The following is a 16310-nucleotide window of genomic DNA, read 5'->3' as shown; positions in this document are numbered from 1 at the left end:
ACAAACTTAAGTTTTTACTCAAATTTCAAACTGAGTTTGAGAATTTGAAACGGCGGAATTTTTAACTCAACTGCATTTTAAAAAAAGCCCAAACAACTTAAGCAATCTATCCACCAAACTCCAAATGTCTACTCTGTTCGAGATTAATATCGATTTCAGTTCATTCTGGTAAATGCATTTCCTGTGTTTTCTCAAATTTGAGTAAAAACTCAAACTTAGGTCAAATCTTAGACTTAAATTTGTTTCGAGAAATGGGGGCCAGGTCTCGTTAATGAGTGGCTGAAATAATGCTGATGCAACGTAAAATGAAAACTCACTTAAACTCACCCTGAGACGATTTTGTACTGTACTTACGGACGAAAGTTCTCACTATGTTAAACTTTCTTTCTTCGAAGGGGCACAGTTTTATATGAAAGTTTATTTTTATTCTTTCTTTCTTTATACAACAGTTTCATAGTCGTATGGGGCGTGCCAGTTGCTATAATAATACTTTGAGTAAAATCTGGAAATTTCTAGAACTGCATAAGTCTGTCCAGCTTAGTATATTCCAGCACATTAGGGGATGTTCTGGAAGAGGTTTGTACTAATCCTTGGGATCAAGATCGTCCCTGTTTCATGTCACATTTCAGTGAGATTAGCAGTCTGTGAAAATCGCCATTACCCCCTGGATAACTAGCATGGGCTTGTTTTATATGTTTGACTATTGACATTTCTTTGTTGTTTGTAAATATTGTCCTTCTGAGAGGGTACGTAAGTCCCGAAACATTCAAAGTAACTTTATTCTTACCATCTTTTCAGTCGTTGAATATGTGTCATTTTAATGTATGGCTAGATTTGACTGAATTGCTAACGGCTGAAGGGATGGTGTAAATCCAGCTAGGGTCCATGCAGGAAGCAAATGTACTGTAAGTCCCCATGGTCCCTAGTATGGTGAGCTACCTTCGGTTGTTGGCAATATATAGCCTGTTTTTATATTGTATTGTCTTCTATAGTTAAAAGTTTTTACTTTTTCATACTAGTTTTATGTCTATATCTGAGATCCTCTAGTTACTTTACTGTCCGTCGTTGACAGGGTTTTATAATTTGACTTAAATTATTGCGACTTTGTTTATTATTCAAATCCTCGTCACGATATGGCTGCAATATTGCCGATGTGACGGTAAATTTTAACTCACTCACTTTGTTGTTTGTTGGTTTTACACTACATTCCTTTACATAATGATTTGTTTGTTAACTGGTGTTTCAAAATATAAAATATAGAAAGTTTGGAAATCGACACAATACAGGTGACAGATAATTCGGTTCTAAATATACTTAATGGTATCAACTGGCATGTTTTTCCTAAAAGTATCCATATATACATCAACAATGATATCCTGTACATGATCATATTGTCTCTATGAACCTTCTTGTGGTATTGTTTAGTTTTTAACCATCTTCCTCATGCCTTGTAAAAAGTATTATTGTCAAAAGTTTCAATGATATGACAAAGGATATGAGCATATTTTGATGGAGGCCCTTTACCTAAAATGATTCTTTTGCTATGATTCTCGTCAGTTTGGTTGTTCTGACACAATTTTGAGATGCACTCTTAATCACATTCGTTATTAATATCATGGAACAGATTTCATGATTTCGTTGCAAATGCATATAGTCTGATGTCTCTGTACGTAATGCGACGATACGATCTATTATGAGAGCAGATTGGAGTAAGCGATCCCAGGTTGTGTAGTGTGATTAAGTGATTGAGTTTTGTTTTACGCCCTATCAGCAATATTCCAGCTATATGGCGGTGGTCTGTAAATAATCGAGCCTGGACCAGACAATCCAGTGATCAACAGCATGAGCATCGATCTGCGCAATTGGGAACCTATGACATGTGTCAACCAAGTCAGCGAGCCTGACCATCCAATCCCATTAGTCGCCTCTTACGACAAGAATTGGTTACTGAATGCCAATATTCTAACCCGGACCTTCACGGATGTGTTGTGTAGTGTAAATGTGGTAGTCACGCAAACGAGTACAACCGGTGGATATAGCTTCAACATGAACTCCAACAATAATATGATCCGTAGGGTTGAGTTGAGATACTTGATGTCATATGAACGAGAATAAGAGTAAGTATAATGTTCTATCATAATGTTCTAAATATATACTCGCCTGGACTAGCATGACGAGGGAACGAGAACAGTCAAGCAGATATCGGAATAAACCAAGGTCGAAAGTCTTGCATACGTACATTATCAACATATCAAAGTTGACATGTAGGTTACATATTGTCCTCGTTTACATAGATTACAAAATAGAGATAGGCGACAAAGGACACAAAAGTGTGTATTTTGGCTGAACCGCTTTACTTCTTAAGCGTTCATATAGTTACATATGAACTGTTGTTGAACACGCCTAGTAGTTTCAAACTGTCGTCATTCAATATTTGAGTATGAATCTTTGTAATCCAGTCTTGAAACAATGATATCCTAACGTTACATTGTATGTCTACTCATAACCATACAAGAAACATGAATAAATAGTTTCACTTATGCTTCTGATAGACTTGATCCGTCCACACTATATCGAAACCTGATCTTATACATATATATGAATGAATGATGACTCAAATTATTACGTGTTGTCGCGATACTTTTCCCGATGCAAATGATGTATCAAAGCGCAAAAATGAATATTTCAAAAATTGAAACGTATAAAGTAACCATTGTTACAAAAACGTCTTGAAAAGAGGTACATGTAATTATAATATAACAATCAATGGGACTAAACTGAAAAGTATCCAGAACCTATTTTATCGCCGATAGGCAATGATATTAAAAATATTATTTTGGTAGGCAACAAAATACCATATTCAGCACCAGCCTGGGCTCCAGTTGCCGCCATAGAGTTCTGGATTCGATTTAGGGTCAGACGGTGGTTGATAAGCTGGTACTCGCGTCTTCTCCCAGTTTTCAAGGCGTAGTTTCATCATCGTTACAAGCTCAGGGTACTTTGCAGACAGGTCGAAATGTTCAGTTGGGTCGGAGGTGATATTGTACAGCATATACGGAGGGAACTTGTCCTTGTTGTCCTGAAGAGTGACATCTAGGAAAATAAGAGCAGCAATCGCTAGGAACTGATTAGGCGTCATGACTGAAACAGTTGCTTTGTTCATCTGGTTTACAGACACTGTTGCATTCCTGATCTGGATTTATCGCCCCTTCTGCACGAGTGCAACCACGTGGACAGATGCCTTTTGCATGTGACATTTCTCAGCGATATTCTTCAAATCTGACCTGGATCATGATCCATTTATCTATACAAGTATTCGTGGTATTTTGTCTCTGAAATGAAAACATTTTACAGAATGAATTGTTCAGTTATAAGAAATATGATAAAAATTAGCCTAGACACCTTCTTCAGAAACTGCAGTGTTCTTGACTGACTATTTTAGAGATGCATAGCTTGTAGTGAATGTAATTGTTTCGGGTCTGTATGACCGACAATGACTTGATTAAGTTGATGCTAACACCAGCACATACATTGAATGATATGATGAATAAATAGTTTAGCAGACTGTCCCCGCTATTTTATACTTAATTATTTGTCGAGGATTATATTTCTGTCCTCGATTGTTCCAGACTCCATTATTTACAGATCGCCGCATAAGCTGGAATATTGCCGAATGCGGTGCAAAACTAAACTCACTCACATACATACACGAGTCAGTGACTTGACTCGAATATATACAGACTTGACTCGCTGCTCTTTCTTTATGGGTGGTTCACTTGGTCGAATCTCCGCACTCCCATGTACAATGTCGTATCCTTCTCACATGCCAAGGTATGCCAGGGTTTCATCCCCGGTTCTCCTTTATCAATAATTCTTTCTTTCCTCCCATCAAACGCCGAAACCCGTATCAGTCTGTTCTTTCCTTCCATCAAACGCCGAAACCCGTATCAGTCTGTTCTTTCCTCCCATCAAACGCCGAAACCTGTATCAGTCTGTTCTTTCCTCCCATCAAACGCCGAAACCCGTATCAGTCTGTTCTTTCCTCCCATCAAACGCCGAAACCTGTATCAGTCTGTTCTTTCCTCCCATCAAACACCGAAACCCGTATCAGTCTGTTCTTTCCTCCCATCAAACGCCGAAACCCGTATCAGTCTGTATCAGTCTGTTCTTTCCTCCCCATCAAACGCCGAAACCCGTATCAGTCTGTTTTTCCTCCCATCAAACGCCGAAACCCGTATCAGTCTGTTCTTTCCTCCCATCAAAACGCCGAAACCCGTATCAACGCTGTTCGTATCAGTCTCCCATCAAACCGCCGAAACCGAAACCGTGTATCAGTCTGTATCAGTCTGTTCTTTCCTCCATCAAACGCCGAAACCCGTATCAGTCTGTTCTTTCCTCCCATCAAACGCCGAAACCTGTATCAGTCTGTTCTTTCCTCCCATCAACCGCCGAAACCCGTATCAGTCTGTTCTTTCCTCCCATCAAACACCGAAACCCGTATCAGTCTGTTCTTTCCTCCCATCAACCGCCGAACCCAGTGTCAAATGCATCCCTAGTACTCCAATACGTGTCGTAAAAGATGACTTTTGGGACAACCTTTTTACTTTGGGTTGCGCACTTTATCAGACGCAACACTAGAAAACATCACCATCTCCTGTTGTTAATAATACCGGAATAAATGTACATTATTCACAAATGAATATGGTTACATGCTAGTTTTAAGTTTCAAACTGTGATAGTCTAGTTATTTCACTGTCCTTTGTCGACAGGTACTTATATCCAGGTTTGTTTTATTAATATACAACTTTCGTAATCTAGATATGGCTAAGATACTGTTGATGTGACTTCAACTCACACAATCCTATCATTCCGTTTCTCCTCCCTAGTTGTGTTGTAGTGAAGCAAGATGAGATCCATGGGTATTATGTTCTGAATGTCAGTCTATGGGATGTTACAATTAGATATTATATACATATGGACAAAATCGCAATACCTATGATTTGTAACCTCCATACAGCCATATGTATTAATATTATAATGATGTTAGTTCGTATGACTATGTTGATCCTACGGGCGCACCATACATTGATTTCAGATATGCACGTACTACAATCAGAGGCGAGCACCACGAGCATTACGTGTACCCATCATAAAGCAAATGTCAAGTTTCAGTTAACTGTTCTTACAGCATCTTTACTAGGAAAATCAATTGATTCCGTTATTGATATGCAAATATGGGGCCTCCTCTACTGATAACTGTCAAAGATGCTGTTGATCACTGTATTGTCTGGTCTATTGCAAGATTGTTGACAGACCATCCGCCGTCTATCAGCCAACTGGCCGAGTCACCAACAGCAAACTAATGACGTCAGCGTTTAGGTCAGGATGACGGGATGATGCAGCTCTTTTCAGATTCACAGGACTTCGCCACATTAGAATCCTTAGTCAGAATCCACTCACCCCGAGAAACAACAAACAACAGATACATGTACATTCCTGCATCAGCTCCACATACTTCACCTGGCGAGACAACATATATCAGTTGTAATTCTTTGGCATTACGATGTGCCACTTTCTTAGTCAATTTATACGGATAATAAGCAAATTTGAGATTTTTGCCTGTTCCCTCGTTATTGTTAATGGTAAACGTGTTCATACTATGAAAACTATGGGGTGTTGGGATACCTTTTAGCGTGTGTATACTTTCACTACCACCCATGCATCTACATAATAATTAGCGAGGTCAGAATACTGTAGCTTCTGGAATAGCGTTACTGTCCTTCGTTGACAGGTGTTGATAATTTATTTTTAATCATTATAAATCTATAATTTGTTTTAGTCACGATGTGGCTGAAATATTGCCGATGTGACTTAAAATCTCAACTCACTCACTCACTCACTCACTCTGGAATAGCGTCCATTTTCTGAAACAGAAATCAACATTCTTTAAAATGCTTTCAGAGACGCAACCACACCTACTTACATAGATAAGCAGTTACGAAATTCCGGTCAAATATGTCATTATCACTGAGATTTGGGAAAGGTATGCAGCAAATGTCCACGTGGGATAGAGGCGTCGATAAAACCAGATCTGGAATGTAGCAGTCTCGCAAAGCCAGATCATCAACACAGCAATGTCAGTCATGACACCTGCTGTTGCGACTGTTGTACTTATTTTCCTTTACCTACATGGAAGTCAAGCAGCCAGCCCACACATCGTGTTCATAGTTGCAGACGATCTGGGCTGGAACGATGTTGGTTTCCGTAATCCACAGGTTCTGACGCCACACCTGGACAAGTTGGCCAAAGCCGGAGTCATCCTCAACTCCACCTATGTCCAGCCCGTATGTTCACCATCCAGAAACTGTTTCATGACTGGGTACTTCCCCTACCATACTGGACTACAGGACGGCGTTATTAGTCCAACATCTCCTGGCTTTGTTCCCATCAAGTTCACCTTCCTCCCTCAGAAGTTAAAGGAACTAGGATACAGCACCCATGCTGTTGGGAAGTGGCATTTAGGCTTCTGTAACGCAAAATACACTCCGACCAACCGTGGCTTTGATACCTTTGTTGGGTATTACATGGGTGCCGAGGACTATTACAAGCACTCAAGAACATATGACGGATATTTTGGATATGATCTACGCTTTAACACTACCGTCTATAAAGAACCCGTTGGTAAATATTCAACCCATGTGTTTGCAGAAAGGGCAATTGATATCATCAAATCTCACGACAAGAATACGCCACTCTACTTGTATCTGCCATATCAGGCAGTACATGAACCTCTGGAAGTTCCCCCTGAGTATGAAAACCTGTACAACAATATCCACAACTTAACACGAAGGACCTACTGTGGTATGATCAGTGCCCTTGATGAAGCTGTTGCTAACATCACGAACGCTTTAGAGGAAACGGGACTCATTGACAACTTGCTGTTGGTGTTCACGACTGACAATGGCGGGCCTTATTGGCATTCTGCAAATAATCTTCCTCTACGTGGAGCTAAGGCTACACTGTGGGAAGGTGGAACGAAAGGAACTGGATTCATCTACAGTAAAACCCTTCTGAAAAAGACAGGCTACCTCAACACTGGAATGATGCATGCTGTGGACTGGTACCCGACCTTGGTGGAGCTGGCTGGTGGAAAGAACACAGATCCCAACATGGACGGAGTCAGTCAGTACGACATGCTGATCAATGGTGGACCGAGTAAGAGGAACGAGTTCGTCTACAACATCTACGACAAGTCCAATTCCTCAGCAATTAGATATGGCGATCTCAAACTGATGCGAGGGTCACCGGGAAGTCACAATGATTGGGATCCTCTTCCAACGTCTGGTGAGAGTTCAGATGTCCCTCCCCATGAAAACAGGGACAAGTTCCCTCCGTATATGTTGTACAATATCACCTCCGACCCAACTGAACATTTCGACCTGTCTGCTAAGTACCCCGAGCTTGTAACGATGATGAAACAACGCCTTGAGAACTGGGAGAAGACACGAGTACCAGCCAATCATCCCCCGGCTGACCCTAAATCTAATCCAGATCTCTATGGAGGCAACTGGAGCCCAGGCTGGTGCTGAACATTGTATTATGTTGGCCAGTAAAATCAGAGATACAATACGTGATTGACACTCTTCAATATGATTCCGTTGATTGTTTGCTTTAATTACTCATTGATGCATCTTTTAGTGATATCTCGTAGTACCATCTAAAAAGACGACATCCATATCGACTTCCACTAACGTCGCGTTTTGATACGTTACTTACATCTACAAAAACAACAACAACCGAAACGACGCCTTAAAAGAATACATAAGACGATACTAGTATGTCTCCATTCATTCGGAAATATCTTGATGGCGATCAAGTTTCCATGTACCGAGGACGGGTATAGCACTGGTGACACTATCTATTATCACGATCAACGATCATAATTACTGATGTATTCATGTAAGTAGCCACCTGTATACGGTAATGGCTGAGGTAATCAGAGATAATGTGGAGTTATTAACTTCACGTATTGATTTGATAACTATATGTTTAGTATAATCATTGCATATAAGGTTTTCAAGTAAAGTAATACAACACAATACATGTTTAAGCTTCATATAACATCTAATGGTAATGAATAAAATCTTATATTAAATATGCATGTGTTCCTGTATGTTCCTGACGAAATCTCCTTTACATCATGGTCGTGATTCTGTATGTCTGTGTACTGGTTGGGAGGATGATACATACAAATGTATTGTAAGTGAACAGCCGCCAACGATTGTGCAGCTATGAAGTTCTCAAACAACACTTTTGTTGAACAGTAAATAACGCTAAGGCAATGCCACGGCTTGCTGAAAGTTAAAGTTCACACGCCTGAGAATATATTGGAACCAAGAATGGTGTATGACGAAGTAGATATGCTTATAATGCTCACCAATACACCCACTATGTTATCTTTGGAGACGTTTTCTACAACAGGGAAATAAACACGACTTGCAGTAGCCTGGTCGTGCACATGTGACCTCACGTCAACAGGTCAACCATATCCGGTTGGTGCATGTATGGAATTGGACCAATCTGTCACATTAACATCTAGTGTCACAAAACTGGGTGCAATTTGTGTTATATATTGAGGAGATGATTAACTGCGTCGTGGCTGAAGAGAAGACACAAGAGATTTTACAAAGGTTGTCAACAGGAAGTGTTCTAAAGGCGCCAAGACAGAATTTCAAGCCTTGATGGTGTAACTAATTTAAGTTATTTACTCACATATGCCCCATAATAAACGATCAGTCCATGATCGAATTTCGAGCGAATAATTGATCCATAGGACGGTTGTTCGATCTCTTTCTTACGATAAGTTTGACACGATTTTCAACAGACAAAAGTCTTCGAGCATTAAAAGTTTAGATACCTGATATGTGACAAACAGTGCTTAGATATTGTATTCTTCTGATACTTAAAAGGGCAGTACCATCGACACAAAATTCTGGATCTAAAAGGGGTTTATCCCTTAAACAAAATGAATACAGTTCGTCTTGGATTTTGAAAATTGAAATCATTTCCAAGAAACTAATTCTACACATTATGAAACGTTAACATCGTCAACAAATAATGACTCATGAATTGAGTTATTTGCAACTGCTAACGGATTTTTAATCCTAATTAAGTTAGAAGTGACAGACATTATACTACCTTGTGGGAACCATGATCCCATGACAATGATCAGACAGTTTAGAACTCTCAAATGCCCTGTCTTTTATAAACTGAGATAGACAATGAAGGCAAACGACCTCTAAAGCAAAATAATGGATCTCTGAAGAGTTTGGAATATGCACAGATGCAAAATAAATATCGCAGTGCCCATATTTTTCATAGTTTCAATATGTTACCATTAACTATAGGAAAGGAACATATCCAAGCCTCAATTTTCTTTTATTTCTGAATTAACTGACCCTCAAGGGCAGATCTAAACGCAAAAAGACCGAAATGTTGTAGTCTATTCATACACGCAAACCTGACATAAATTGGCTCATTTTGTAGTGATGTTAACTATGATCATATGATATATACAAGTGCGGTCATTTCTAAGATTTTGTCATACTATCCTCAAGAAATCACACCAGTATTAATAACCGAGCATAATGTCAATATTTGGTGGAATCTCCGCAATTACATACTTGAATCTCCTCCTCATTGACTGCATCAGAAGTTGAATTTGACCTTGAGATATTGCCTTCCATTCTTGATGGGGGTTTGTTCCAATACATATAGGTTATATCATATCACGCGTGTGTGTTTTGGGATGGTTAATATCCTCATTAAGAATAAACATTGTATTCAGCGAGCCTTGGCCACCTAAATACATAGTGTTGATGAGAACACGTATTGTACATGAAGCTCGCCTTTGATCGTTGTACGTGCATATATACAATCAATGTATGGTGCGTCTGAATGATCAAAATAATCAAACAAACAAATATAATTATCAAATGAATATAAATGGCTATATTTGGGTTAAAAGGCATAGGTGTTGCGTTACTATTTTCCATGAGTATATCTGTTTTAGGGGTTGTATCACAGACTAGGTCTGTATATACACTTTGACTAAATCGATGTTAACACCAACATGCATACATTTAATGTTCTGATAATTATACATTGTAGGAGGTATTTTATTTGTCTCCGATTATTTTTCTGTCCCTGACGGAATAAGACGTTGAGCATGATACCAATCAGTGGCTAGATTTGAATGTATACAGGCTGTTGTCATCTGGACATATACATAGGTGTGGCGTTAAACAACAAGCGAACATAAACCACACATATTCATCAGCCGTTATATCAGTTACAACTAACCACGTTATTTCCAAACTTAGTCAGCTATCTAGTCAACATTATCAGCTTCTTTATCACCTTAGACAAACTAAAAATGCACGGAAATGTGCACAAGTGGCCAAGTCTAGGCGCTATACAGATCTCCCTAGTCATGTCCCGATCCGCAGTCTTTGGTCGTAGGTTTGTCGCCATCATGATCCTTGGTCTCAAAACATCACACCTAACCTCGCGAGCGTCACCACGGTGACAAACGTGTCACACTGAATTGATGACAATGCCGTAGGAGTGTCTCTATCGATGGCTCACTTGTCTGAGTGCATATGCACAAATGTTGTATCAGTCAGACATGCCAAGGTTCATGGGTTTCAGTCCCGGTTTTCTTTTATAATGATTCTTGGTTTAATAGCACCATGCTCGGAAATGTGGAAAACCTGTAACACCCTGTTCTTTCCTCCCACCCTTCAAACCCAAAACCTGTATCAGGCTGTTCTTTCCTATCAACCGCCGAAACCTATATCAGTCTGTTCTTTCCTCCCATCAAACGCCGAAACCTGTATCAGTCTGTTGTTTTCCTCCCATGCGAAACCTGTATCAGTCTGTTCTTTTCCATCCCATCAAAGGGTCAGAAACCTGTATGCAGGCTGTTCAGTCTTTCCTCCCCATCAAACGCCGAAACCCGTATCAGTCTGTTTCTTTCCTCCCATCAAACGACCTAATACCATGTATATCTGTTCTCTGCTCCATCAACCAATGAAATCCGTATCAGTCTGTTCTTTTCTCCATCAAACGCCGAAATTTTATCGGTCTGTTCATTTCTTCCCATCAAACGCCGAAACCTTTATCAGGCTGTTCTTTCCTCCCATCAACCGCCGAAACCTTTATCAGGCTGTTCTTTCCTCCCATCAAACACCGATACCCGTATCAGTCTGTTCTTTCCTCCCATCAAACACCGAGAGCCCTGCTTATCAGTCTGTTTCTTTCTTCCCATCAAACGCCAGAATATTTATCAGTCTGTTCTTTCCTCCCATCAAACGCCGTATCAATCACCTTATCATATAATGCCATGTGCATTGTACTTCACATGTGTAAGCATGATTTCTTAACTGTTTTCTCTCTTTAAATCATGTGTCAAAATAAAATGTCAAAACGGTTTTCTCTTTTCTCGAGAGCAAAACTCGAAAACGGTCAATCATCCTACATTATTCTACATATGATAACATGCATGAATAATTCTACATTATCCCTGATTACCTTAGCCATTACCGTAAGCTCAGGTGGCTACTCACATGGATGCAGTTCACATTTGTAATTATGTTCGTTGGTGGTGATAATAGATAAACATGTTACCACTGGTATACCGGCCCTCGGTATATGAAACTTGATCACCCTGAAGATATTTCCGATTGAATGAAAACGTACTGGTGTCATCTTATGTAGTTCTTTTCGTTTCGGTCTTGATATAAATAAACTATTAAAACGCCAACATTAGTCTTAGTCGATACGGGTCTTTTTCTTCATTGGGACTTAAAGATGCATCAACGAGTAATGAAAACACAACAATCAATGGAATTAACCTGAGAAGTGTCAATCACTTACATATTTCTGATTATCGATAATCTTAACAACAACATTTTGGTAGCCAACAAAATACAATACTCAAGTAATACTGTAAGTAAATATTAAAACGCAACTTTAGTCGCTACGGATCCCTATCTTCATTGGGACTACTATGTCTTGCCACTAAAAGATGCATCAACGAGTAATGAAAACACAACAATCAATGGGATTAATCCGACAAGTGTCAATCACTTACATATTTCTGATTATCGATTATCTTAACAACGTTTGGTTGCCAACAAAATACAAAATTCAGCACCAGCCTGGGCTCCAGTTGCCTCCATAGAGATCTGGATTAGATTTAGGGTCAGATGGTGGTTGATAAGCTGGTACTCGCGTCTTCTCCCAGTTTTCAAGGCGTTGTTTCATCATCGTTACAAGCTCAGGGTACTTTGCAGACAGGTCGAAATGTTCAGTTGGGTCGGAGGTGATATTGTACAGCATATACGGAGGGAACGTGTCCTTGTTGTCCTGAACAGTGGCATCTGAACTCTCACCAGACGTTGGAAGAGGATTCCAATCACTGTGACTTCCCGGGAACCCTCGCATTAGTTTGAGATCACCATATCTAATTGCGGAGGAGTTGGTCTTGTAGCGAATGTTGTAGACGAACTCGTTCCTCTTACTCGGTCCACCATTGATCAGCATGTCGTACTGACTGACTCCGTCCATGTTGGGATCGGTATTCTTTCCACCAGCCAGCTCCACCAAGGTCGGGTACCAGTCCACAGCATGCATCATTCCAGTGTTGAGGTAGCCCGTCTTCTTGAGAAGGGTTTTACTATAGATGAAAGCAGCTCCTTTCGTTCCCCCTTCCCACAGTGTACCCTTAGATCCACGTAGAGGAAGATTGTTAGCAGCAATGTAATAAGGTCCGCCATTGTCAGTCGTGAACACCAACAGCAAGTTGTCAATGAGTCCCGTTTTCTCCAAGGCATTCGTGATGTTAGCAACAGCTTCATCAAGGGCACTGATCATACCGCAGTACGTCCTTCGTGGTATGTTCTGGATATGCTTGTACAGGTTTACATACTCTGGGGGAACTTGTAGAGGTGCGTGTACTGCTTGAAACGGCAGATACATATATAACGGCGTGTTCTTATCGTGAGATTTGATGATATCAACTGCCCGTTCTGCAAACACTCGAGTTGAATATTTACCCTTGACTTCTGTATACACAGAAGTATTAAAGCGAAAATCATATCCAGAAAAATGGTCATCTGCTCTTGTGTGGTTATAATAATTCTCAGCGCCGGTTAAATACCCAACAAACGTATCAAAGCCACGGTAGGTCGGAGTGTACTTTATGTTGCAGAAGCCTAAATGCCACTTCCCAACAGCATGGGTGCTGTATCCTAGTTCCTTTAACTTCTGAGGGAGGAAGGTGAACTTAATGGGAACAAAGCCAGGAGATGTTGGACTAATAACGCCGTCCTGTAGTCCAGTGTGGAAGGGGAAGTACCCAGTCATGAAACAGTTTCTGGATGGTGAACATACGGGCTGGACATAGGTGGAGTTGAGGATGACTCCGGCTTTGGCCAACTTGTCCAAGTGTGGCGTTAGAACCTGTGGATTACGGAATCCAACATCGTTCCAGCCCAGATCGTCTGCAACTATGAACACGATGTGGGGGCTAGCTGCTCGACTGCGGTTGAGGTAAACGAAAATAAGAGTAATAGTCGCAACAAGCTGTGTAGCCTTCATGACTGAAGCAGCTGTTTTGTTGATCTCGTTTAGCTAGACTGCACTCCAGATCTGGATTTATCGCCTACTCCACACATGTGATGCCACGTGAACATATGCCCCTTGCATGTGACAATTCTCAGCGATATTGCACAAACCTGACCCGGAATGTCGGACTACTTATCTCTATATACATTTGTAGTATGAAGAGTTAAGATCTGACAGACTAACATGTTAACGAAAATATTGGTCATTTATGAAAAAAAAACATATAACAAAAACGTAGCCTTGACACGGCAGTATTCTGGACTTGCTAACGATTTTATAGATGCATGGGTGAATTTATTTGTTATAGGGTTTGTATGGCAGACTAGGGCTTTGTACACATCTCATTTGATTACGCATACATATATTAAATGTTATGATGATGAATATTCTGACTTCTTGTCTTTTTATGTTTAATTCATTTGCCATGGATAATTTGTCTGTCCTTAACTGAACAGGAAGTTAGGCATGACACCAGTCAGTGACTTGACTCGAATACATACAGGCTGCTCTTTCTTGGCTATCAAGCTGTCGGTGGTTGATTTGTCTGAAGCTCCGTTTTTCAGTGTACAGTTCTGCAAAGGTACCAATGTTTATGGGTTTCAGTCCCGAGTCTCTTTCATAATGATTGAGATATTTGTTTGGATAAGTTCCTTTGCTTTAGTGAATGTTAACATGAACGTGTTGGTGAACATATACACTATGAAAATATATGTTGTGACACCCATTACCGTGCATATTTTCAGCACAACCGATGCATCTCCATAATAGTCCAGAATACTGCAGATTCCGGAGAAAGGTTCTGGGCTTCACATTGTCATTTTCTTAAACGGAAATCAACATTATTTCTGTAAAATGCTTTCAGACACGAAATGTCTATCAGACCCTTCATACCACACATACTTACATAGATAAGCAGTTACGAAACCCGGGCAAATATGACAAGTATCATTGAGAAATGCCTCAGGTAAAGCATATGTCCACGTGGCTAAACATGTGAATCGGAGGCATCAAAACCAGATCTGGGAATGCAACAGGCTTGCAAAGCCAGATCATCAATACAAGAGTCTCAGTCATGAAGGCTGCACACCTCCTTGTTTCTGTAGCCCTTATTTTCGTTTACCTAAGGGAAGCAGAGCAGCTAGCCCCCACATCGTGTTCATAGTTGCGGACGATCTGGACTGGAACGATATTGGTTTCCGTAATCCACAGGTTCTGACGCCACACCTGGACAAGTTGGCCAAAGCTGGAGTCATCCTCAACTCCACCTATGTCCAGCCCGTATGTTCACCATCCAGAAACTGTTTCATGACTGGGTACTTCCCCTTCCACACTGGACTACAGGACGGCGTCATCAGACCAAGTTCTCCAGGCGTTGTTCCCATTAAGTTCACCTTCCTCCCTCAGAAGTTAAAGGAACTAGGATACAGCACCCATGCTGTTGGGAAGTGGCATTTAGACTTCTGTAACACAAAAATACACTCCGACCTACCGTGGCTTTGATACTTTTGTTGGGTATTACATGGGTTCCGAGGACTATTACAAGCACTCAAGAACATATGGCGGATATTTTGGACATAATCTACGCTTTAACACTACTGTCTATAAAGAACCTGTTGGCAAATATTGAACTCACCTGTTTGCAGAAAGGGCAATTGATATCATCAAATCTTACGACAAGAATACGTCACTCTACTTGTATCTGCTATATCAGGCAGTACACGCGCCGCTACTAGTTCCTCCTGAGTATGAGAACCTGTACAAGCATATCCACAACTTAACACGAAGGATACTGCGGTATGATCAGTGCCCTTGATGAAGCTGTTGCTAACATCACTAATGCTTTAGAGGAAACGGGACTCATTGACAACTTGCAGTTGGTGTTCACGGCAGACAGTGGTGGTCCGTATCGCGGGGCTGCTAACAATCTTCCTCTCCGTGGAGCTAAGGGTACTCTGTGGGAAGTTGGGACAAAAGGAACTGGATTCATCTACAGTAAAACCCTTCTAATCAGCCGTAATATCAGTTACAACTATCTACGTTATTTCAAACCATAGTCAGCTATCTAGTCAACATTATCAGCTTCTTTGTCACGCTAGTAAAATTTATCATGCACGGGAATGTGCACATGTGGCCAAGTCTAGGCCTCCCTAATCATGCCATGATCCACAGTCCTTGGTCGTAGGTGTGTCGCCATTATGACCCTTGGTCTGAAAATTGAATGACAATTCTGTATCGGTGTTCACTTGACTGAGTACAATTGCACAAATGTTCCATCAGTCAGACTTGCCAAGGTTCATGGGTTTCAGTCCCGGTTTCCGTTTATGATGATTCTTGGTTTTAGCTGGGTGTATGGCGGCTGAGTGCACCGGTTAAGGGATAGCACTGATTTGCTGGACACAGCACATTAACCCTCACTTCACCCTGATGGATCATAAAATAGGCCCGTGCCTATCACGTAATGCCATGTGCATTGTATTTCACATGCATAATCTGGATTTCTTAACTGTCGCTACTTGAGTTATTTCTCTAATTACTTAACTGAACACATACTGACTTACATTAATGCAATTGTGCTATCATTTCCGGGCACATATCATCATCATTAATGGTTGATCTGGGAC

General features: G+C 40.6%; 2 protein-coding genes and 1 pseudogene across 2 annotated transcripts; 2 read left to right on the top strand and 1 right to left on the bottom strand.

Annotated features, from left to right (window-relative positions):
• Positions 1 to 2337: 2337 nt before the first annotated feature.
• LOC124275320 (arylsulfatase J-like) lies at positions 2338 to 13662 on the bottom strand. The gene is made up of 3 exons (XM_046710818.1): positions 12436 to 13662; positions 9684 to 9689; positions 2338 to 3079 (listed from the first exon to the last, which is right to left on the bottom strand). Exons 1-3 carry the CDS (start codon positions 13660 to 13662, stop codon positions 2861 to 2863), a joined length of 1452 nt encoding a protein of 483 aa, XP_046566774.1. The 3' UTR covers positions 2338 to 2860.
• Positions 6110 to 8157, top strand: LOC124275319 (arylsulfatase J-like). Its single transcript, XM_046710817.1, has one exon. It carries the CDS (start codon positions 6135 to 6137, stop codon positions 7587 to 7589), a length of 1455 nt encoding a protein of 484 aa, XP_046566773.1. The 5' UTR covers positions 6110 to 6134; the 3' UTR covers positions 7590 to 8157.
• A 1099-nt stretch (positions 13663 to 14761) lies between the features above and the next one.
• Positions 14762 to 15743, top strand: LOC124275247 (annotated as a pseudogene).
• The last annotated feature ends 567 nt before the right edge of the window (positions 15744 to 16310 follow it).

Source organism: Haliotis rubra, unplaced genomic scaffold (assembly GCF_003918875.1).
Source record: "Haliotis rubra isolate DU_JTF1 unplaced genomic scaffold, ASM391887v1 Scf2, whole genome shotgun sequence".
Lineage (NCBI taxonomy): Eukaryota > Metazoa > Mollusca > Gastropoda > Lepetellida > Haliotidae > Haliotis > Haliotis rubra.
The sequence above is the reverse complement of the archived record's forward strand: the minus strand, read 5'-3'. Positions and strand labels throughout refer to the sequence as shown.